Source organism: Artibeus jamaicensis, unplaced genomic scaffold (assembly GCF_021234435.1).
Source record: "Artibeus jamaicensis isolate MK-2021 breed Jamaican fruit bat unplaced genomic scaffold, CSHL_Jam_final contig_548, whole genome shotgun sequence".
Classification (NCBI taxonomy): domain Eukaryota; kingdom Metazoa; phylum Chordata; class Mammalia; order Chiroptera; family Phyllostomidae; genus Artibeus; species Artibeus jamaicensis.
The window spans coordinates 5,175,854-5,199,559 of record NW_026521883.1 but is presented as its reverse complement, the minus strand read 5'-3'; the positions used below and the strand labels follow the sequence as shown (position 1 = coordinate 5,199,559).

The window sequence follows — 23,706 nt, the reverse complement described above, 5'->3', positions numbered from 1 at the left end:
TTTTTTAACTTCGTATAAATACAAATTTAGTATAGAAATGTAATTTGATACAAATAATAATGTTATCTTCATGTGTATTGTAGAAAAGTAATGAATTGTTTCAGTTTTTCGGTCTTGCTCATTAATTTCTTTTCAATTTTTTTAGCTTTCTGGTAACTATATTGCTCAGATTTCCAACGGCCAGCAACTCATGAAACAGCCACAGCTACATAGGCGCTCTAACTCTTGCAGCAGCATTTCTGTAGCTTCCTGCATTTCGGAGTGGGAGCAGAAAATTCCTCCGCACAACACACCTCTCAATGTCACATCCATTGCAAGGCGTAGGCAGCAGGAGCCAGGACAAAGTAAAACTTGTATCGTGTCAGACAGAAGGCGAGGGGTGTACTGGACTGAAGGCAGGGAGGTGGTTCCTACATTCAGAAATGAGATAGAAATAGAAGAGGATCAATGCCGCAGGGTTAGTGTGCCAGTATTATTTTAAAGCGTTATAGCAATAGATTTTAATCTTGTGTTTTTGTAACTTGGTTCAAAAAGTTGGACAAAAAGATGCTTAAACTCCCATGTAAAAAAGGTTTAATTTTTATGTTAATTTGCAAGATCAAATCACCCCAAAATGAGGCCTAGCTCTTCAGCCAAAACAGCCTAAAAACATTTAGCAAGAGAAATAGGCCTTGTGTTCAGCGAACCTAGGTCAGTAGGGTACGTGCCGGCGTAATCTGTGCTGTTTAGTTGCTAAGCTAATGAGCATGTGAATATGAGTGTCTTAGAGCACATTTTCCAAGTTTTTTCTTTTGTTTTTTCCCCCCAAGTTAGATTTTTTTTTTGCTGCTTTTGAACTTTTACTTTAAAAATTGTTTCCCAACTTTTGAAAAATTTCAAACCCAATGAAAAGTTGAAAGAATGATAGTGTCATCTTTTCCCCTTACCTAAATTTACCATTGTTATTTCTCATAGATAATGTAAATGTTTTTTTCCTTGGACTTTTGAAAGTAAGTCAGACTTCATGACACGAATAGAGACATTGTCCTATATAACCACAGTCTTTATCACACCTAAGAAAGTTAACATCAGCTCTGAATAAATATCCTCTGATACACAGTTCACGTTTACATTTCCCCAGCTGTCCCAGTAACGGCTCTTCTTTTCTCTCAGTCCACGGTCCTGTCACGGTGAATGCGCTGCATGGGGCTGCTGTCTCTTTAATCTCTTTTAATATAAAATAGTCCCTCCTTTTTGAATTTTCATGACACTGGCTGTTTTTGAAGAGTCCAGGGCCAGTTGTTTGGTAACTGCTGAAGCTTTGCATGCCTAATAAATCGCTTTTAATCTCAAGACCTTCATTTCAGCTTCTAAGAGCTCTGCCTCATTTAAGGGTGTTTAAACAAATTCACATTTGTATATTCTTCTTAAGGATTAGGGTAAATTTCTTCCCTTGAATTTGAATAAATGAACCAAGTTACTATTGTGAAGTTACATTTAATAAAATCTTAATACATTACTCTTTTAAGTTTTTTCTTCTAAACAAATTAATCTTATAGTAGCTATTTGCTTTAGATTTTCTTGTATAATTTAGGGTACAGAATATTTTCATTCAGGTGGTGTACATTTCTGATTAATAAGGAATGGTGATGAACTCCAGGTATATACCAAGGCAACAGAGAATTGAAAGTCTCTTAAGTTATATGTACTTTGCAGATACTGCTTTAAACCTTTGTAGGGAGCAAATTATGGTGACTGGTCTTTCTGATCAACTCTTGTAAATCCCCTTTATTTCATGAAAGCTTATAGACAAAACTATTCAAGGCCTCCTTATGCTTGTTCAACATTAATACCTAATTTGGCTAAGAAGATATTTAAGAGGATTTACTAGAGATCTTTGAACTCACTTGAAATCAAAATCTCTAAGAAGTGCAGCAGAAAAGTTTAGGCTAGTATCTATGCATCTAGGTTTGTTGATGAAAAATTATGGTCAGGGGACTGAAATTATACTTGAAAAAAATTTAAGTATAATTTATTTCATAAGTGATAGTAGATTGTAAGATCTATCATCTTCCCAAAGCTTATTTCAGAATGTATTTATTACTAAATGTATTCAAGAAAACCATGACTTTTGCTAAATGGTAGATTGTGAGGGCCAGACTGTATTGTTTAACATTAATTAAGCCATTTTAACCATGAAGTTTCCTGCTTGCTGAGAGGCTTGGGCATCTTTACAGGCAAACTATGTTGCCCATGTTTGTTTTTGTTTTTAAGATTTTATTAATTTTTTTAGAGAGAGGGCAAGGAGAGGAATATCGATGGTTACTTCTTGTAGCCGCTAACCCACAGGGGATGGAACCCACATGCCAGGCATGTCCCCTGACTGGGAATCAAAGCCAGTGACCTTGTGCTTTGTGGGATGGCACCCAACTGAGCCACACCAGAAGGGGCGATATTGCCTGCCTTTTACACTATCGTGATTTGTCACTGGTGCTTCATTTGTTTTTTCTAATTATATAGGAAAATGCCTTTAGTTCTCCAGGTATGCATTTTGAAATTGGGGTCTTCTTACTTGACCAGCTATGAAGGGTTTGGCCTGTGGCAGGCTGTTTCATTTGCTTCCAGCTTTACAAACAAGCATGTTTGCAAAGTACCAAAGATAACTCACTGCTTCAATCTACTAACTCTCTCCTATACGTGAAGTATTTTTTCTTAGGTTGAATGATGCTTGACTAGAAGCAACTAGTTTTTCATTGTGTGATAGAGACTGATTTGATACTATATTCTTTATCTGGTTCTTGGAACCTTTTATGAAATGTTTCATGGGAAAAAATAGTTGGTATGTTATAGCAATTGTTCTATTTGATTTTTAATGAAGTTTAAAATTTTTTAAGTTTCAGAAAGTACTCAGAAAGAGTTTATTTACATTCTTTTAATCATTTTATCCATAGGGTTCCTAATTATCCCTTATGTTCTTTAGCATTTTGTACTATACAGCCCAATTAGCTTTTGCTTTTTTGTCTTTGTATAAGGAGTGTTTTCTCTTTGTTTAGAGGCCTATGAGATGTTTAGGTTTTTATGGATATCATTAAAGTTTTTATCATAGTTGTGGGCCTAATAAGATTACCTCACAATAGCAGGGACAAATGTTGGTGAAGAATTCGAAATGAGTTATTTGTCTTAAATACCACCTACATAAGGAAAGACTAGCAGCATTACCAGAAGTTTTTCTTCCATTCATTGGTGAAAGGGACGCCCCTGGTAGAATATATAATATGCAAGCTGGTGTTAAAAGATGTTTGTTGGTTTTGCATTTAAATCAGAGAGGACATTTAAATCATTTGAATATTTAGCTTTTGAAAAGGTTTGTGCATTTGTTTTGATATTGTCACCAAGTAATGTAGCCAAACCTGCTGCACTTCTGATACCCCTAAATTAATTCTGGGTTATGCTTCTTTCTTGATTCCTTTTAACTTGATCAGAACGCACCACCACTTCGTCTCCGACACAGACGATCACGCTCTGCAGGAGACAGATGGGTAGATCATAAGCCTGCCTCTAACGTGCAAACTGAAACAGTCATGCAGCCACATGTCCCTCACGCCATCACAGTGTCTGTTCCAAATGAAAAGGCACTAGCTAAGTGTGAGAAGTACATGCTGACCCACCAGGAACTAGCCTCCGATGGGGAGATTGAAACTAAACTAATTAAGGTAAAGACAAATTTACACAGGGAGAAAAACTACATACAGAAAGTCAACAAAAACCCATGACACATAAGCAGTGTCTCCTGGAACATAAATGGGTATTTGATTTAACCTCTTCCTTAGAGAACTAAAGTAACTGCTCGGGGTGTGAATCTGTTAAACCGGGACCAAATCTGCTTTCTATTGAATGAAGCTTAGATTCTCGGGTTTGTTAAAGGAATTCAGGTTTATTATCTACTTTTAATTAGTGTATATTTAGTTTTAATCCCTACTTAAAAATTAAACCTAAACAAGGGGACTACCTTTACTTCCTGTCAGTTCAAGATTAAAAGTCCACATTAAAATTTGACCTATCAAAATTAGTTGGCATTGAGCTACCCAAAGCCCTTTCCCTTATGTCTATAGAAAAATTTTCCCCAGATGATCATAGTCTATAATAAGGGAAGTAAGAGACAAGACTGGAAAATTTTCTCTTCATTTCACATTTAATTTAGAGGATGGTTCTTATTATAACTATAGTTTCAAATAAGACTGTACTGTCATTTGACTGTGGGGGCAGGGAGTGGCACAGCTAGAGAGGAAAGTATAAAGCCTTAGAATATTTAGAAATTTCTGGCAGATTTCTTGATCCTAAGCATAGTTTTTATATTATAAGTTGAATGAAAAGGAGTATCACTTTCTGCAATTAATAATTTTACTGATTACATTGCATTGGACTTTTTTTCTTTAGTGAGCAATATGTACTTGAATTTCTAAAGTGTTTTAATAGTACAGACCCAGCAGCCCCAAGCACTATCTAGTTTTGTGGATGAGAGTTTCCATAAAACAATAGTCTTAAATTCAATTTGAAATATATATGTATGTTTATCTTTGGATGCTATCAAAGTGTAATGCTGCTCTTTTCTCTTGGCTCTAGGGTGATGTTTATAAAACAAGGGGTGGTGGACAATCTGTTCAGTTTACTGATATTGAAACATTGAAACAAGAATCACCGACTAGGTGAGCCATCATCAAACGTATCTCTTTAGAGGGCTGTCATTTTCTTAGCTGCTCATTCTCAAGGAACAGAATAACTTGTAAAGGGTATTATTTAGTCTCTGAAGAAGTGTAGTGGTATTTCCCTACTGCAAATATGTCTTCTGTTAGATGTGAAAATAAGTGTTGCCTCATATCATGTCTCCCCTTTTCCCACAGTCGAAAACGAAGATCTTCCTCGGCAGCACCTGCCCAACCAGATGGTGCAGAGTCTGAATGGACCGATGTAGAAACAAGGGTAGGGGTAAAAATGAATATTTGTCTGGTTAATAAAATCAGGGGTGCCATGTTTTAAGTCCCACTGCTGTTACTTCTCACGCTTTTTGAAGTAGCTGTGGTCTGATCTCACATTGCTGGTACAGCCTATAGGCCTTTCCTAGCAAACCTGTGAAGGTATTTATTTATATTTCTTCAGGTCTTTGGCTCAAAGCCCCTATTTTCAGTGTAGACAGACAGGGCCCAAGGCCCAAGAATCAAGTCAGAGAGCATCACCCTAGAACAGCAATTTGCACCTGATGTGCCACAAAGATTTTTAAAACATGAGATGCTTGACTACTTAGTCATGGGCACTGACCTCTTCTCCCTTAGATGGTCAAATTAAAAAATGATAACAGCCAACACAGTAGCCATTGGTGTGAATGCCCTGTCTTGAACCATAAATATATAGGCCATACAACAGAGTTGTGTCTTATTGGTCATGTTGCATAATAAGGTTGCATCTGATTGGTTAATTCTTGGTACCAGAAATCCTTATATACAAGTATAAGCACCTGATTTTTTTAAAAAGCCACTTTAGAGCAAAAAGGGTAGGTAAATACTTTTTCTTTTTTTTGTAAATCAGTCTAAATTATACTTTTTTGTCAGATTGGCAAAAAATACATTTTTTGGTGTGCTGCAGAATTTTAGTAATTAGTGTATGTGTGCTATGAGATGGAAAAGGTTGAAGAACATCACTACCCTAGAATAACAGGAATTCACATCTAATTTATAGGAATCTGTCAGAGGCAGAACTTCCCCTGGAACTGTTATTCTTAATGAGAGGCTCATATGGATAGAGCACGGGAAGGTGGGGGCTAGGGGACCAAGCTCTGGCCACTAACTTTCTCAGGAACTCCTTTTTTTATATGTACAATGAGTAAATTTACCTGGATGATCTCTAAAGACCACTCCAGATCACAGTCCCTGTGGCCTGTGTCAAATAAACTGGGAGTATCTGGTGTTTTTACAGGTGCCTGAGCTGAACTAGAAAGCAGTGTTGGGTTTCACCTTGGTGGAACCTAGCTAAACAGAATTGTGTTTTATAGGCTGCTGAGAGGAACTGATCTTTTCCTCTTCTGTAATTTTCCTATCAGTGCTCTATGGCTGTAGAGATGAGAGCAGGGTCTCAGCTGGGACCTGGATATCAGCATCATGCACAACCCAAGTAAGTACTGGTTAATGGGGGCCTTCCTGTGCATGTTTTCCCTCCTGTAGTACTTCCACCACCACCCTTCCTCCCTAGTATCCACTTTCTTTTAAGAAGACACAAGCGGTTTTTGTTTACCCCGTGGAATATCTAGGCCCTACTGGCAGATTGCAATAGGCAGCAGCAGTGCTGGGACCCTCAGAAGGCTTGGTAAGAAAAATTAGAGCTACAAGAACAGGAGGTGATCAATTACTGGCTCACTCTTGTTCATATTTTGTCAATGCTCAAAGCTTTCAGAGATTGAACTGAGATTACCTATAAGGAGGTGAAGCTAAAGGCTTTAGTGAGGGATGGCAGCTCTTCCTGTAATTCATTCTTTCCTAACTTGCCTCTTGGTCTTAGTTATAGCAATTAAGTGTTCACTAAAGTCATACAATGCTGGAGTTTTATGGTTGGGAAAGGAATCATACTTTTCTCTCTTGTATTAAACACGTACCCAAGAACCTGTCCCATTCTTTTTTCCATACTAGTATAACTCCTTCTTTTCAAATATCTACTTACATAAGTCCATGTGTCCACTTTTAACACCTGTATTCCTTAGGCATCTTGTAAAATCACTGCAATGGGAAAAAGATGGGAAGTCCTGTTTTTTAAATTAAATACTAGATAAGCATACTTTGTAACAGTTACTTGCATTCTCAGAAGGACTTGAACTTTTCCCATGATAAAACCAGGAAATCTCTTAAAGCCCTCTTAGAGATTAGATTTCTCTGAATGTGTTACTGATTTTGAATTTCAAAATTCAACACTGAACACTGGTTTTTGCATTTTAGGCGCAAGAAGCCATGAACTGACGGTCTCAGTAATGAAAGAACATCTCTGTTGTGTTGGTGGTTTCTCCAGAACCGCGCCGAGGAGTCTTCTGCGCTGTCTTGTGCAAGTCCAGCTTTGTTGAGTATACGCCTTGCCATATTTAATATTAAGAGCAAAGAAATACCTCCTTTTCTCATTGCTGTATAAACTTTTTAATCATACTATTTTTTGTATTGCCCTTGTACACTTAAACTAACTCATGCAAGTGTTTGTCTTGGTGATTAAGAAAGACTGTTATCTAGATCACTTTTTATTTTTTATTGTGACATTTCCAGCTCTTGCCTGAATATTTCTTAAGGTTTTATAGACAAAACAAATGCTGCTACTGGTTAGCTGCAAAAAATGCACTTTAAGTATTTGACAATTCAAGCTTTCAAAATAAAGATGTTAGTGACTGGCCAATACTAAAACCATTTTAGGAAGTTATTTTGAACTTTGTATGTACATATTCACTTTCTGATACTTACATATGCCAAAAGAACTGAAATAAAAGCACTAAGAAATACACAGTTGTGTAATGGTCATACATATTCCCAGCACCTAGCACCGTGCCTTGCATTTAGTTAGCACACATTTGTGGGATGAAGTAAAAAGGAATGAATTGAAAGGAAGCACTAGAGGTTTTTCACATTACGGCTACTTGTTTTAGCATACCAAAAAAAAATGCTTTGAAAGGGGGTGTTTCCCCTGCTGAGAACCAGGAATCTTACCCCAACTCATGCATAACCTGCTGGTGTGCCATGGCCCACGAACAGTCCTTGATAAATAGTGTTTGACCTGGAATCTCCATCCCCCCTTTTTTCTTAATTCAGTTGATTTGCCAGGGTTTCAAAACCAGCATTCATGAATTCCCAGGTATCAAAAATTTTAATTCTTGATACTATACGTAACTTAAATCTACAAAGAAAAAGTAAAGAGTGCTGTCAGCATTGTGGCAACATGAGTCCTGTTTTTCTGTCCCCTTTTACTTACAACTAATTGGTCATTCATAACTGAAAAGAAAGCGTGCATGTTACACCAGAATATCCAAGAGATTTGTACCTACATGTGCTTCAGAAACTAGGTAGACGGGACCTCGAGGGTACTTTGGATCCAAAGGAGTCAGTGATGCTCTCCCATCCCAATGTGCAGTAGTGATGAGGTGGGGTGAAAACGGACAGTGCAAAACAAGTAGACACACGAGGAAGACAGAATTTGTGGGGGTCCAGCCAACGTGATGGGAAAACCATCAGATGGGACAGAGACCGGTTTGGAGGCAGGCAGGACTAAAGAAGTCAGTACTCCCCAGGGGTACTACAAGCTGGGCTTTCACCAGCAGTGACAGCAGCTACTTCTCACAAAGGAAGTGGAAAGAAAACACTGAGTAACTGACCAGGAACTTCGAATTTGAGGCACCTATTTCTCTTCAGTAGCAGGAATTTCTGAGAAGGGCCCTCATGACCGGGTGGGAGGCGAGGAAAGGGACAGGGGTGACAAGGATCAAAAAGGGCACTCAAAGAACCATTGGGTTTCGGCAGGAAGTCTACATGAACCTCTGAGGGCACCCCCATTAAAGGACCCCCTACCAGACTGTGCCACACAAAGCCCCTGGTGCTAGGTAAACACTTTCCTTAACTCTGCCCCAGATGTTGCTATACCACTTTTTTTAAAACTCCTTTCAGAGTACAGCCAGCCCCAGAACCAACTCAAGAAAAGAGAAACCAAAAACTTGAGCTACTGCACCACCTTCTGGAAAATAAAGGTTCCTAATTGCCAGTCTGAAATTGTTTCCTTTATTTTTATTATTAACACTAATACAGATGCCCCATGCTAAGTGAAATGAGCCAGAGAAAAACAAATAACATATGCCAGTCTGTTGAATTTTAACGAAGTAAAAAACTAAGAAAGGTGTGCTATTCCAAATGCAACAGCAGAGCCACAATTTGTCAAACACTGAAAAAATCATGGTAATACGGTATCACAAAAATAAAAATAATTCTCCATTTTCAAACTACGAGTAATTAGGAAATAAGCAACACAAAAAATCTGAAGCATGTCACCAATAACATAAAGCATGGAGGAGAGAGTAAAAATGTAGTCCTTGTAGAATCTATTCAAATTTAAATGCTTATCAGCTTAAATTAGGCTGCTACAGATATAGAATGCCATATGTAAACCCCATGGAAATACAAACTAAAACAATTTACAAAAGATATACAAAACATTAACAGAAAGGAGCCCAAACAAAATACAAAAGAAAACCAGCAAAACACAAGGTTAAGAAATCAAGAAGAAAAAAGGAACAGAGAATTACTTTAAAAAAAAAACAATTTTTAAAAATGGCAATAAGCCCTGACCAGGTGACTCGGTTGGAGCATCACCCCACACACCAGAGTTGTGGGTTTGATTCCCAGGCAGGGCACAAACCTAGGGTTGGGGCGGGTATGGCAAACAACCAATCAACGTTTCTCCCTCTCTCTCTCCCCCTCCCTCCCTCCCTTTCTTTTCTTTTATTGCTGTTTTATTGTTGTCCCAATTTTCTCCTGTTGCTCTCCCCTGCCCCATCCATGCCCCCTGCTCAGTCAATTTCCACCTCATTGTTCATGTCCATGGGTCATTTATACTCGTTCTTTAACTAGGCCCTTTCCCTTCTCTCTTACCTTATCTCCCTCCTCCCTCCCCTCTGGTCCCTGTCAGTTTGTTCCTTGTTCCCATGCCTCTGGTTCTATTTTGCTCATTTGTTTGTTCTGTTCATTAGGTTCCCGTTAAAGATGAGATCATATGGTATTTGTCTTTCACTGCCTGGCTTATTTCACTTAGCATAATACTCTCCAGTTCCATCCATGCTGTCTCAAAGAGTAGGAGCTCCTTCTTTCTTTCTGCTGCATAGTATTCCACTGTGTAAATCTACCACAGTTTTTTGATCCATTCATTTACTGATGGGCACTCAGGCTGTTTCCAGCACTAGGCTATTGTAAATAACACTGCTATGAACATTGGGGTGAATAGGTATATTCCCAGCACTGGAATCACTGAGTTAAAAGGCAGTTTCATTTTTTATTTTTTGGATATTCCATACTGTTTTCCACAGTGGCTACACCAGTCTGCATTCCCACCAACAGTGCACTAGGGTTCCCTTTTCTCCCCATCCTCACCAGCACTTGTTTGTTGATTTGCTAATGATGGCCATTCTGACTGGCATAAGGTGGTATCTCACTGTGGTTTTAACTTGCATCTCTCTGATGGCTAGTGATGGTGAGCATCCTTTCACATGTCTATGTGATCTCTGTATGTCCTCCTTGGAGAAGTGTCTGTTCAGGTCCTTCATCCATTTTTGTAAAAGATTTTACTTATTTACTTTTAGAGAGAGGGCAAGGGAGGGAGAAAGAGGGGGAGAGAAATATCAAGGTATGGTTGCCTCTCATGAGTCCTCCACAGGGGACCTGGCCCACAACCCAGGCATGTGCCCTGACTGGAAATCCAATCAAAATGTGAACCTTTGGTTCACAGGTTGGCACTCAGTCCACTAAGCCACACCAGCCAGGGCTCGTCACCCATTTTTTAATTGGATTGTTTGTCTTCCTAGCATTGAGTCGTATGAGTTCTTTATGTATTTTGGTGATCAAACCCTTGCTCAAGGTATCATTGGCAAGTATGTTTTCCTGTATGGTTGTTCCCCTTTTCATTTTGATGATGTTTTCTATAGGATGCAGAAGCTTTTTAATTTGATGTAATCCCATTTCTTTATTCTTTCCTTTATTTCCCTTGCCCTAGAGGCTGCATCGATGAAAATATTGCTGAGTGGGATATCTGAAATTTTACTGCCTATGTTTTCCTCTAAGACTTTAGGGTGTCATGGCTTAGGTTTAAGTCTGTTATCCATTTTGCGTTTATTCTGGTGTATGGTGTAAGTTAGTGGTAGAGTTTCATTTTTTGCAGATACCATTCCAGATCTCCCAGCACCATTGTTGAAGAGACTGTTTTTATTTGATTTTATGCTTCTGCCCCCTTTGTCAAATATTAATTGGCCATAGAGATATGGATTTATTTCTGGGCTCTCTATTTTGTCCCATTGATCTATGTGTCTGTCCTTATGCCAGTACCAAACTGTTTTGATTACAGTGGCCTTGTAATATAGCTTGATATCAGGTATTGTGATTCCCCCCTACTTTGTTCTCCTTTCTCAAGATTGCTGCAGCTATTTGAGGTTGTTTTTGGTTCTGTATAAATTTTTGAAATATTTGTTCTAAATCTGTGAAATTTGTCATTGGTATCTTAATAGGTATTGCATTGAATCTATAGATTGCTTTGAGTAATATGGACATTTTAATTATTTTGATTCTTCCAATCCATGAACATAGTATATGCTTCTGTTTGTATCTTCCTTAATTTCTTTCTTCGGTGTCCTGTGGTTTTCCAAGTACAGGTCTTTACCTCTTTGGTTAAGTTTATTCCTAGATACTTTATTTTTCTTGTTGCTAGAGTAAATGTTTTTTTTTTCCTAGTTTCTGTTTCTGGTATTTAATTGTTAGTGTACAAAAATGCTTTAAAATTCTGAATTTTGACTTTGTATCTGCTATTTTGCGAAATTCACTTATTAGGCTGAGTAGTTTTTTGGTGGAGCCTGTAGGGTTTTCCATGTACACTATCAAGTCATCTGCAAATAATGACAGTTTTACTCTCTCCTTTCCAATTATTTCTTTTTCTCGTGTGATCATTGTGACTAGAACTTCCAATACTATGTTGAATAAAAGTGGTGGAAGTGGACATCCTTGTCTTGTTCCTGATCTTACAGGGAAAGCTTTTAGTTTTTGTCCATTGAGTATGATACTGGCTATAGGTTTCTCATCCCTCTCTTTCTAAAATCAATGAAAAACATCCTTGAGTGAGGATTTTTAAAAAATGGCAATAAGTACGTATCAATCATTACTTTAAATATAAATGGATTAAAAGCTTCGGTACTACCCTGACCAGTGTCACTTGGTTGGGCATCATCCCACAAAGCAAAAGATCACTGGTTCGATCCCCAGTCAGGGCACGTGGCTGGGTTACACATTGCATTCTGGTCAGGGCGCATACGAGAGACAACTGTTTGATGTCTTTCGCGTCATTGTTTCTCTCCCTCTTTCTCCCTCCCTTCCTCTCTCTCCAAAAATCTTTTTTAAAAAAACAAAGTTCAAAAAAAGCTGCAGTAAAAAACATAGTGTGGCTGAATGGATTAAAAAACATGACCCATTGCCCAGGCCAGGTAGCTCAATTGATTAGTGTCATCCTGATAAGCCAAGGTTGAGGGTTCAATCCCTGGTGAGGGCACATATGAGAGTCAACCAATGAATGCATAAATACCATATTTTCTGGACCATAAGATGCACCAGTTTTAGAGGAAGAAAATATGAAAAAAATTTAAGCAAAAAATGTGGCAAAATATTTAATAGCATAACATAATATTTCACCAATGTAAATGTAAACAGAACTCAACAGCAGCATTAACAATTATTCCTCCCAAATTTGGGGGGAGGGCAGGCGGAGTATGTCTTACAGTCCAAAAAAGTAAGTGGAACAACAAATTGATGTTTGTGTCCCCCTTTCTCTTCTCTAAAATCAAATATTTTTTTAAAAAACATGACCCACCTATATTCTGTTTGTAAGAGACTCACTTCAAATCAAAAGACACATACAGACTGAAAGTAAAGGGGTAGAAAAGAAAAGCACGCTGGGGTAGCAATATTCAAATCAGACAAAAATAGATTTTAAAACAAAAAATGTAAAAACATATAATAAGGGTATAATTATTTTTATAATTATAAAAATATAATTATGAAGGGGTTAATCCAAGAAGAGGATGTAACAATCCTAAATATCTATGCACTCAACATAGGAGTACCTAAATATATAAAGTAATTATTAATGGACATAGAGGGAGAAATCCACATCAGTACACTAATAGTAGGGGTTTTTAATATCCCACTTACATCAATGGATAGATCATCCAGACGGAAAACTAATATGAAAATAGTGACCTTAACTGTCACATTAAGCCAGATCAACTTAACAGACATTTATAAATCATTGCATCGCAAAACTGCAGAGTACACATTTTTTTCAAGTGTATGTGGAACATTCTCCAGAATAGATCACATATTAGGCCACAAAACAATCCACAATAAATTCAAGAAGACTGAAATCATCTTTTCTGACCACAATGGCATGAAACTAGAAATCAGCTATAGGAAGAAAACTGAAAAAACTCAAATACATGGAAACTAAACAACATGCCAGTAAACAACCAATGGCTCAAAGAGGAAATAAAAAACTATTCTGAAACTAATGAAAATTAAAACACAACTTTTCAAAATTTATGGGATTCAGCAAAAGCAAGCCTACCTCAAGAAACAAGAAAAATCCCAAATAAACAATCTAACTCTAAGCCTGAAGGAACTAGAAAAAGAAGAACAAACAAAACCCAAATGAAACAGAGGGAAGGAATAGTTAAGTTCAGAACAGAAATAAACAAATTTTTTAAAACAGAAAAGATCAGCCCTGGCTGGTGTAGCTCAGTGGATTGAGCACAGGCCTGTGAAGCAAAGGGTTGCAAGTTCCATTCCCAGTCAGGGCACATGCCTGGGTTGCAGGCCAGGTCCCCAATCGGGGACACATGAGAGGCAACCACACATTAATGTTTCCCTCCCACTCTTTCTCCTTCCCTTCCCCTCTCTCTAAATATAAATAAATAAAGTATTAAAAAAAAACCAGAAAAGGTCAATACAACTAAGAGCTAGTTCTTTGAAATGATAAACAAAATTGGTGAAGCTTTAGCCAAACTCATCAAGGAAAAAAGAGAGCCCAAATAAATAAAATCATAAATGAAAGGTTTCTACTGACATCACAGAAATAGAAAGACTCATTAAAGAATACTATGAACAATTACATGCAAAAAAATTTGACAATCTAGAAGAAATGGAAAAATTTCTAGAACTATATAACCCTCCAAGACTAAACCAGAAAGAAATATAAAATCTAAACAGATTGATTATTAGCAATGAAATTGAAGCAGCAATCAAAAAACACCCCAACAAATAAAAATCCAGGACCAGACAGCTTTACAGGGGAATTCTACCAAACATTCAAAGAAAAATTAATACTTGCCCTTCTTAAACTATTCCAAAAAATTGAAAAGGAATGAGCACTTCCAAACATATTTTATGAAGCCAGCATTGTGCAGATACCAAAACCAGACACACATTACTAAAAATGAAAACTACAGGCCAATGTCCTTGATGAACATAAATGCAAAAAATCTCTATAAAATATTAGCAAACTGAATTCAACAATACATTAAAAGGACTATACACCATGACCAAGCAGGATTCATCACAGGGATGCAAGGATGGTTCAACAGCCATAAGTCAATCCATGCTACATCATATTAACAAAATAAAGGATAAAAACTATATGATCATCTCAATAGATGCAGAAAAAGCATTTGAAAAATGCAACATCCTTTTATGATAAGAATTCTCAACAAAGTGGGTATATAAGGAGCATATCTCAACATAATAAAGACTATATATGACAAACCCAGAGCTAATATCATACTGAATGGTAAAAAGCTGAAAGCTTTCCCTCTGAGACCAGAAACAAGACAAGGATGCCCACTATCACCACTTTTATTCATTTTACTGGAAGTCTTAGCCACAGCAAAAAGACAGGAAACAAACATCCAAATTGGAAAAGAAGAAATAAAACTCTTACTATTTGCATGTGACATGAAAAAGCTAAAGACTCCACAAAAAACTATGAGAATAAATTAATTGAGTAAAATTTCAGGATACAGAATCAATATACGGAAATTAGCTGTGTTTCTATACACCAATAACAAACAATCAGAAGAAGAAATTTAAAAAACTATCTCATTTACAACTATCTCATTTACAAACTACCTCATTTATCCTCAAAAAGGATAAAATACTAATGAATACATTTAACTAAGGGGGTAAAAAACCTGTACTCTGAAAACTATAAGACATTGAAGAAACTGAAGAAGGTACAAATAAATGGAAGGATATACCTTGCTCATGGATGGAAAGGATTATTATTGCTAAAAGGTCCTTACTACCTAAGCAATATACAGATTCAGTGCAATCCTTACTAAAATACCAATGGCAATCTTCTCAGAATTAGAACTAAGCCTAAAATTTATATGAAACCACAAAAGATCCCAAAGAGCCAAAGAAATCTTGAGAAAGAACAAAGTTGGAGGTATCATACATTGTTTTCAAACTATGCTACAAAGCTACAATAATCAAAATTGTATGTTACTGGCATAAAACTAGGTATAGATTGATGGACTAGAATAGTAAGCCCAGAAATAAATCCTCGCTAATATAGTCACTTAATCCATGACCATGGAGGCAAGGATATACAATGAGGTAAAGATACCCTCTTCGAAAAGTTGTATTGGGGCTCTCTGCTCCTTCTGTTTAACAGACAATCATGCCTTTCTGTGCAGTGCCAGCCACAACCCTGAGAAATGATGGTGAAGTTCAGAGTGAACAGATTTGGCTGTATTGGGCACTTGGACACCAAGACTGCATTTTACTCTGGCACAGTGGATATTGTCACCATCAGTGACCCTTTCACTGATCTCAGCTACGTGGTCTACATGTTCCAGTATGATTCTACTCATGGCAAGTTCAAAGGCACAGTCAAGGCTGAGAACAGGAAGCTTTTCATGAATGGAAAGTCCATCTCCATCTTCCAAGAGCAAGATCCTGCCAACATCAAATGGGGTGATGCTGGTGCTGAATATGTTGTGGAATCCACTGATGCCTTCACTACCTTGGAAAAAGCTGGGGCTCCACTGAAGGGTGGAACCATGAGGGTTATCATCTCTGCCTGTTCTGTGGATGCCCCCCATATTTGTGATGGGTGTGAACCATGGCAAGTATAACTCCCTCAAGATTGTCAGCAATGCCTCTTGCATTGCCCCCTAACTGTTCTGCCCCCAGTCAAGGTCATCCATGACAACTCTGGCATGGTGAAGGGACTCATACCAGTCTGTGCCATCGTGACACCCAGAAGACCATGGACAGCCCTTCTGAGAAGCTGTGGTGTGATGGCTGAGAGGCTGCCAGAACATCACCCCTGCTTCCATGGTGCTGCCAACGCTGTGGGCAAGGTCATCCCTGGGCTGAATGGGAAGCTTACTGGCATGGCCTTCCATGTCCCCACCCCCAGTGTGTCAGTTGTACAGATCTGACCTACCACCTGGAGAAAGCTGCTAAATATGATGACATAAGGAAGGTAGTGAAGCAGGCATCAGAGGAACCCCTCAAAAGCATCCTGGGCTATACTGAGGACCAAGTTGTCTCCTGCAACTTTTAACAGTGACACTGTTACAGAACAGAGGTCCAAGGGGAGCAATATCTGGCCCACCCAGGGACACCAAAAACTGTTACAGAACAGATACACCGGGGCCCAAACTCCAGAGGATGGTATACTAATACCGTCCAGACCTCCTACTGGGCCCGATCGTCTGCGGCCAATTGGAAAGACATCTTTCGATGTCAGAGATTTGTGAAAAGGAAAGGAAGTGTTTTATTTAATGCCATACAGACCTAGCATCTTCATCAAAATATCAAAGTCCTTTAGGATATCTACCTACATGTGCATGTGCACGCACACACACACAGCTCCCTTCTCCCCCCGTCCTAACTCCGGGTACCGTAAATCAGAAAAAGAGCACATGTCCGTTTTTCCAGGCCACTAGTACCATCGGCTGTGTCACCATCTAGGCAGGATCTCCAATTAATCCAAAGTCATGCGGCACCTTCTCACAATCCACTGGCAAAAATTTGTGCCTATTTTTCCAGGCAGTCTCTCTTGCTTCCCAGGCCACACAGCCAAATGGAGCACCCAAGGCCGCATGGGTGTCTTCTACCAAAGCGCACTCCACCAAAAGCATGTGGCTTTCTTCTTCACCTGGCTGCAGGGGTCCCCACTCTGGCAAAGCCGCGTGGCTCTCTTTCACCTCGCCAAGAGGGGGTCCTCACTCTGCTAAAACCACATGGCTCCCCCTCCAATGGCTGCTGTGTCTGGGTTTAAATCCCCATACCAATCTTCCTCTGTACCCCTATTTCTGACTCCTCCCATGATCAGTTACACCTGCCATACTTCTGTATTATTACAAGTTTACTGGGCTGCCATTGTGAGTCTGGGCAGGTATGGCCCCATGTCCTAGAGCCAATCTTCTCCAAGCTCCCATGCAGGCGCTGTAACTCGGGGGACCTGTACCCCAGTTACATCTTGGGGGAAAGTGACTTCATCCCCCTGGCTCCAAGCCTGGCCACAGCCACTAACATATCCAAGTGACCCGCCAAAGGCTATAGATATGTTAAATGACCAGGCCATGGGTTAGCCACAAGGCTGTGGATGTACAAAACAGCCCTGCATGTTCCTGCTCCATGTGCCCCTTCCCCCAACTCACACCTGTGGGGGGGAAGGGGTGAGGACATCTTATATGTCTCTCCAATAATTCCTATATACCTTGAGTTCTGGACACCATTCCAAATCTTTTTTGGGGCCCCCCTCTTGGCTGCACCCTGTATCAACATCACTCTTCCACCTCTGATGCTGAGGATGGTATTGCCCTCAGTGACCACTATGTCAAGTTAATTTAATGGTATGTCAGTGAATTTGGCTACAGCAACACCGCAGACCTCATAGGTCACATGGCCTCCAAGGAGTAAGAGCCACCTGGACCACCAGCCCTAGGGAAAGGAAGAGAGGCCCTCGGATGCTGGGGAGTCTTTGTCCCGGATGGATCCCCCAACACACCAACAATCTCCTGACTTCCACAGTTTCCATCTCAGACCCGCTGAAGAAGCAGGGTGCTTAGGGAGCCCTGCCTTGTCATGCACCATCAATAAAGTTCACTGTACCCAGTCCCCCCAAAAAGTTGCATTGGAAAAACTGGACAAATAAAGGCCATGCAAAAAAAGTGAAATTGGACCACTTTCTTACACCATATACAAAAACTCTCAAAATGGATTAGACTTAAATGTAAGATGAAAAACCATAAAACTCCTAGAAAGAAACATAGGTAGTAAACCCTTTGACATCACTCTTAACAATATCTGTTTGGATATATCTCCATAGGCAAGGAAAACAACAATAACAAAAATAAACAATTAGGACTATATCAAACTAAAATTTTTGCACAGTGAAGGAAACCTTCTACAAAAAAAAAAGACAACCTACTAAAGGGAGGAAATATTTTTAAATGATACTTCTGATAAGGGGTTAATATCCAAAATATACAAATAACTCATACAACATAACACACATATGCATATAAAAACATGCAATCCAATTTTAAAAATGGGCAGAGGACCTGAACAGACATTTCTCCAGAGAACATATAGATAGATGGCCAACAGACATATGAAAAGGTGCTCAGCATCACTAATCATCAAGAAAAGGCAAATTAAAATCACAATGAGATATCACCTCACACTTGTCAGGATAGCTATCATCAGTAAATCAACAAATAACAAATGCTAGTGAGAATGTGAAGAAAAGGGAAACCTCGTACACTATTGGTGGGATTGTGAGCTACTGCAGCCGCTATGGAAAACAGTATGGAGATTCCTCTAAAAATTTTAAAAACAGAGCTGCCTTATGATCTAGTAATTCCACTTCTGGGTATTTATTAAGAGAACAAAAACACTAATTGGAAAAGATATATGCACCCCTATGTTCACTGCAGCATTACTGGCAACAGCCAAGATATAGAAGTAATCTAGATGTCCATCGGTAAATGAATGGGTAAAGAAGATGCGATACACACATTCAATGAAATATTATTCAGTAATAAAAAAATCTTGCTATTTGCAACAACATGGATGAGCCCATACAGTATAGAATAGAATATAATTCAGAATATAATTCAGCAATAAAAAAGAATGGAATCCTGCCTTTAGTGTTTCTATCATTTTACTTTTTATCCAATCCCAGAAGTTTCTCTGCTTTTCTTTCTCCCGCCTCTCTAATCTATCACCAATGGATTTAATGTAACCCACTTATGTCCTCTGTTTTGACTGTAATGGATAAAGCAGGCCTGCCATTCTCTGTAGCATTTTCTCAATCTGTTGAGGTTTTGCTTCCTGGCAATTGTTGTCAGTTTGGCTCAAATAAACTCATTTTAAAAATTCATACAGGTTTGGGTGTTTCTTACATTGACAATGTCAATTATACCTCAATTTTTAAAAACTCATATTTTAAAAATACTCTCAAAATGAACCCAACAGAGGTTTCACTAGTTTCAAGGGATAAAAAGAATGGAGTACAGCACCTAAGCCAGGCAGCAGTTGCAGCAGTAGGGCTTGCAATATCTCTAGTGCACTTTTAAGGCATTTCCACCCATCACCAAGTGCCTTAGTAATAAAAATTGAAGTTCACATGGGAAGTTCCCCTACATTCCTAATATATTTTTTATTTTTTGGGGAGGAAAAGAAGATAACATTTACTCATAATCCCCGAGTCCATCCCTCTCTACACACACACACACACACACACACACACACACACACAGATGGTACTTAAATTAGGAGTCCGGATTCCAAATCCAGACTCCACCGCACACTGTGTCATCTTGGGTTAATTACCAAGGGTGTCCAACAAGTGCCCGAAAGCCACAAGCATCCCAAGATGGCTATGAATGTAGCCCAACACAAAATCGTCAATTTACTTAAAACCTTTTTTTTTTCCCGCTCATCAGTTTTCATTAGTATTTATGTATTTAATGTGTGGCTCAAGACAACTCTTCTTCTTCCAGTGTGGCCCAAAGATGCCAAAAGGGTGAACACCCTGGTAAACCTTAGTTTTGCCATCTATAAAATGGAGATAATAATATTTAACTCATGCTGGGTAAAAATTAATTGAAACATTGTAGCATGTGGCTCAAAGCTTGGGGACTTAGTAGGCACTCAAATGCTACTGCTATCCTAAGGCTACAAGTTTCTCATTCCCCCCTACAATACTCATTTTACCTGAGACGCTCTACTAACCACCAAGGACTAAAGGCAGTAAAGTAGTTCCTACCTTTAAGTGATGGTGCGGTGAGGGATCAGGGCTGGAAAGTCATTAACTGGATGTCTGACTAGTGTTACAGGAGCTACAGCGAAAAATTCATTCACCCAGGTGACTTTTTCCTAAAAATATTTTTAATCGTCACAATCCCTGAGCTGCGTGCAAACCAATGGATTAATTAGCACTGATGTATAAGATAGGTACCTACCAATTTTTTGAACTCGAGTCAATGCTTTGTGCGCAGGCGCTTCCAAGGAAGTGTAGCAAACGGCTCTCGCCCCGCCTTTTCCGCCAGGCGCCGGCGCGGATTGGCCCGCATGGTCCTTATAAAATCCTGCGCGCAGGCGCAACTTCTCTTTTCCCCAGCTGCCACTAAGGTGCTCTGTCCTTCCTAGGAAGCTAAGGCCGCGTTGGGGTGAGACCCTCACTTCATCCGGCGACTAGCACCACTGCCGGCAGCGCTCGCCCAGCCTTCGCCTACACCATGGCCTCCGTATCGGAGCTCGCCTGCATCTACTCGGCCCTTATCCTGCACGACGATGAGGTGACGGTGACGGTGAGTGGGGGCCCGAGACCGCGGCGGGGATGGCCCATGGGCGGCAGATTTATCCGCCCTCCCCCCAGGCATCCGGGTCAGGTCCTTTTGGCTGTAGGTGGGGCACTCCACACCCCAGCGGCGGCTTTAGGCCTGGAGCCGGTCTGGTGGACTCAGGTGAGAGTTGATCAGGGGCCTAGGCCACGTGCTAGCTGCTGAAGGACTGGTTTTCGTTTGCGGCTGCGCGCTCTGGCTTTGAGAGCTTATTTGGAGAGACTTTTGCAGCGCGTGGGTATCCTAATCCACACCTGGTTATATTCCAGGAAACTATCTTTTGGGTTTGATTTTCTTGAATTTTTCTGGTTCTTTTAGCAGGCCCTGTGGAGCCAGGTTGCGTAGTGAGGAGGAGAGCAAATGATCTCTGCCCCACCTCCCAGTCTTTAGTAATAACTTAAAATAGCATTACATGGGCAAGCCGCAGCCCGTGAAATGGCAGCGATGAACTTGCCACTTTGCAAGGTGCTTGCACACAGGAGCAGATGGCATTTCTGTTACTCGAGAAAGCTGAAAAGAGTTGTAAGAAAATGTCGTCTTAAGTAAACATAAAATATTGAAAATGGATAAACATGGTTCATTACACACGTTTTGAACGATTTATTTTCAGTTTGCGGTATTTTGTAGACATTTTAAGATAGCTGTGGTTTGGTTGCTGATGGATTGTCATTTTATCTGTTTCAGGAGGATAAGATCAATGCCCTTATTAAAGCAGCTGGTGTAAATGTTGAACCTTTCTGGCCAGGCTTGTTTGCAAAGGTAAGGTGATGGTGGCAAAGTAATTTGGAGAGGTAAATTTGGGAAGACTTACTGATTATTAAGTAAGGTATTAATACTAAACAACATTAAAAAGTAACATAAGGCCCGATATACCACTGGGCCAACTCTTAAGTGATATTTCCTCACATTTCTAATTAAGGTTTCAGTTGTCCTTGTGTCTTTCCTTTCTTGATGTCAGACTGGTTTCTCTTTTGTTCTGAAACCATTATAAAAGAATTAACCAGGTCATTCCTTCTTTAAAGGGGTTTCCTAGGAGATAAGTCCCATGCTTATTTCCTATTCCAAGCAAATCCTTCTAGTATGATGGCATGCTTTAATGGAAGTTGGGTGTGGTAGCCATTGATGGGCCACTTAGTTTGGGGGTATACAAGACAGGATTCCTACCCAAAGAACTTGGTTCTAGCTACCTTCTGTTGTGCAGGCTAATGAATGTCTGGCAAATGAAGCTCATAGATGCTAACTGTACACCTTGTGCACTGCAAAGAGCTTTGAAAGATTAAAAACATTGTGCCTACATCATCTTTAGTAAATTCCTTTTGGAAAAAGTCCTGGGATTAGTGAAAATGAATTCAGTGGTAAAAAGAAATGTGGAACTGGAAGGAATCCTGGATTAAGAAAGCTTGAGTTTTTTGGTAGGTTAAACCAGCATTTGGGGGGCCAGTTTTCCCATCTATAAAAGGAATTTGGCCAGTTGTACCTTACACTTAAATATAGAATGCAAACAAGAGATTTAAAGCTTGGGGAGTTTTTTATGAGTGCTTATTTTTAATATAGCTGTGTGGATTGCCCTGATTTAAGTTTTAGAGAATCTGAGTAACAAATTGTCACTGGCAGATTCCAGCAAAGGAGAAGAAAGATATTACTCATTGTAAGTTTGAAAGGCGGTACATTCTTTTTTTCTGGTAAGTACTATAACAGAAAGGCAGAACCGAATATTTACCTGTGCATACACTTGTATTGCAGGCTCTGGCCAATGTCAACATTGGGAGCCTCATCTGTAATGTAGGGGCTGGCGGACCTGCCCCAGCAGCTAGTGCTGCACCAGCAGGAGGTCCTGCTCCCTCAACTGCTACTGCCCCAGGTAGGAAACTTTGTATTAGAGGGAGGAGTGAAATCTAAAATTACTACAGGCAAACTTGCCCTTGAATTGTGATGGTGTATAGAAATGCTAAAACAGAAAGCATGGTTTGAGGGAAGTTGGGTATTTTGACCATGTAAGTGGAAGGGGCTAGATGTCTTTAGGGTTTAAAATAAAGGTATGTGATTGACTTTTTTTTTTTTTTTTTAAGCTGAGGAAAAGAAAGTGGAAGCAAAGAAAGAAGAATCTGAGGAGTCTGATGATGACATGGGCTTTGGACTATTTGACTAAACCTCTTTTGTAACACAGTCAATAAAAATCTGAACTTTACTGCTGCTCGTCTTGCTGATTGCTTGGGGATTTGCTATATAAAGGTGATCTCACTTCTTTAATGCTGGCTTTCAACCTTTCTTGCTCTGACACAAGCTGGACACTGTACTAAGAATACATGTGATATTCCTGCATTGAGAACTGCATGTGGGGAGGTAGGAGAAAGGATTGGGGTAGGTACCTTGTCCAGATTACCTGTGTTAATTCCATGATTACAGGGTTTGTCTTCTAGGCATGAATGAGTCTATGGTGGGGTCCAGTCCTCAGATTTAGAAAGCTCCTTTGCTAATGCCCAAGCACAATCCTGGCAGAGTGGGGGGAGTGGTGTGAAGTGGAATAGGTTCACTTTTCAAAATGCCAAGGCACAACAGGACTTTGATACTGAGAGCACCTATGATGTGCCAGGTACTTGGAACATTTCTGCTCCTAACCTGTCTCCATTCAGTGAGGCATGAGATTCAGAAGTTGAAGAAAAGCAGGACAACAGTCCCACTCAATCCAGTTTGTGGATTGGGCTGGTTGTCTAAATTACTACAACCATTTGGGCAAATGGCTATTGCATCTTGAAAAATTGAATACCCTATAATCTGCACACATGGACATGAAGATAAATCTCTGGGAATGTTCCAAGCACTTAAAAATAGTAAAAAATCTCAGGCTCATAAGAAAATAAATGCTTGTAAATTATCAGCTGTGAAAAACTACAGGTAGGAATTCTTGCTCATAAGGTTATATTAAAAAACAAGTTCTAGTAAGTGACCCCTTACCAGCACAAAACTCCAAAATGAGATGGCATTAAGTGTGTGTACACCATAAAAGTTTTGGTAAATAATTCAGGACCTTAAGGGGGAAGGTACACTGA

At 39.5% G+C, this 23,706-nt stretch overlaps 2 protein-coding genes and 1 long non-coding RNA gene across 10 annotated transcripts in view; 2 read left to right on the top strand and 1 right to left on the bottom strand.

Annotated features, from left to right (window-relative positions):
* KIF23 (kinesin family member 23) overlaps positions 1-7,489 on the top strand; it is a 30,875-nt gene extending 23,386 nt beyond the window's left edge. For 3 of the 7 annotated variants that reach the window (XM_053670144.1, XM_037155728.2, XM_037155734.2), the window contains 6 exons: positions 146-457; positions 3,462-3,692; positions 4,603-4,685; positions 4,881-4,959; positions 6,074-6,144; positions 6,960-7,489. In XM_053670144.1, the coding sequence (XP_053526119.1) occupies positions 146-457; positions 3,462-3,692; positions 4,603-4,685; positions 4,881-4,959; positions 6,074-6,144; positions 6,960-6,975 (792 nt within the window). In that variant the 3' untranslated portion in view covers positions 6,976-7,489. The remainder of the gene's footprint in view (positions 1-145; positions 458-3,461; positions 3,693-4,602; positions 4,686-4,880; positions 4,960-6,073; positions 6,145-6,959) is intronic. The other 4 variants (XM_037155729.2, XM_053670145.1, XM_053670146.1 and 1 more) reach the window with 3 other exon arrangements.
* LOC128628156 (uncharacterized) lies at positions 353-20,321 on the bottom strand. Of its 2 annotated transcripts, none has more exons than XR_008392482.1 (3): positions 20,276-20,321; positions 6,688-6,743; positions 353-410 (listed from the first exon to the last, which is right to left on the bottom strand). It is a non-coding gene; the product is annotated as an uncharacterized LOC128628156 (long non-coding RNA). The 2 variants fall into 2 exon arrangements; XR_008392481.1 differs by lacking the exons at positions 6,688-6,743; positions 20,276-20,321 and adding exons at positions 3,175-3,237; positions 3,390-3,437 and having other exon boundaries at positions 357-410.
* An 81-nt stretch (positions 20,322-20,402) lies between these two features.
* On the top strand, positions 20,403-22,844 carry RPLP1 (ribosomal protein lateral stalk subunit P1). Its single transcript, XM_037155800.2, has 4 exons — positions 20,403-20,623; positions 21,341-21,415; positions 22,400-22,517; positions 22,726-22,844. Exons 1-4 carry the CDS (start codon positions 20,552-20,554, stop codon positions 22,803-22,805), a joined length of 345 nt encoding a protein of 114 aa, XP_037011695.2. The 5' UTR covers positions 20,403-20,551; the 3' UTR covers positions 22,806-22,844.
* Positions 22,845-23,706: the final 862 nt, after the last annotated feature.

Bases quoted from the DNA above. Each gene is read 5' to 3' on its own strand.
- RPLP1 (XM_037155800.2), top strand. From the start codon at position 20,552: ATGGCCTCCGTATCGGAGCTCGCCTGCATCTACTCGGCCCTTATCCTG. The intron at 20,624-21,340 runs GTGAGTGGGGGC...TATCTGTTTCAG, and splicing joins ACGATGAGGTGACGGTGACG to GAGGATAAGATCAATGCCCT. The intron at 22,518-22,725 runs GTAGGAAACTTT...TTTTTTTTTAAG, and splicing joins CTCAACTGCTACTGCCCCAG to CTGAGGAAAAGAAAGTGGAA.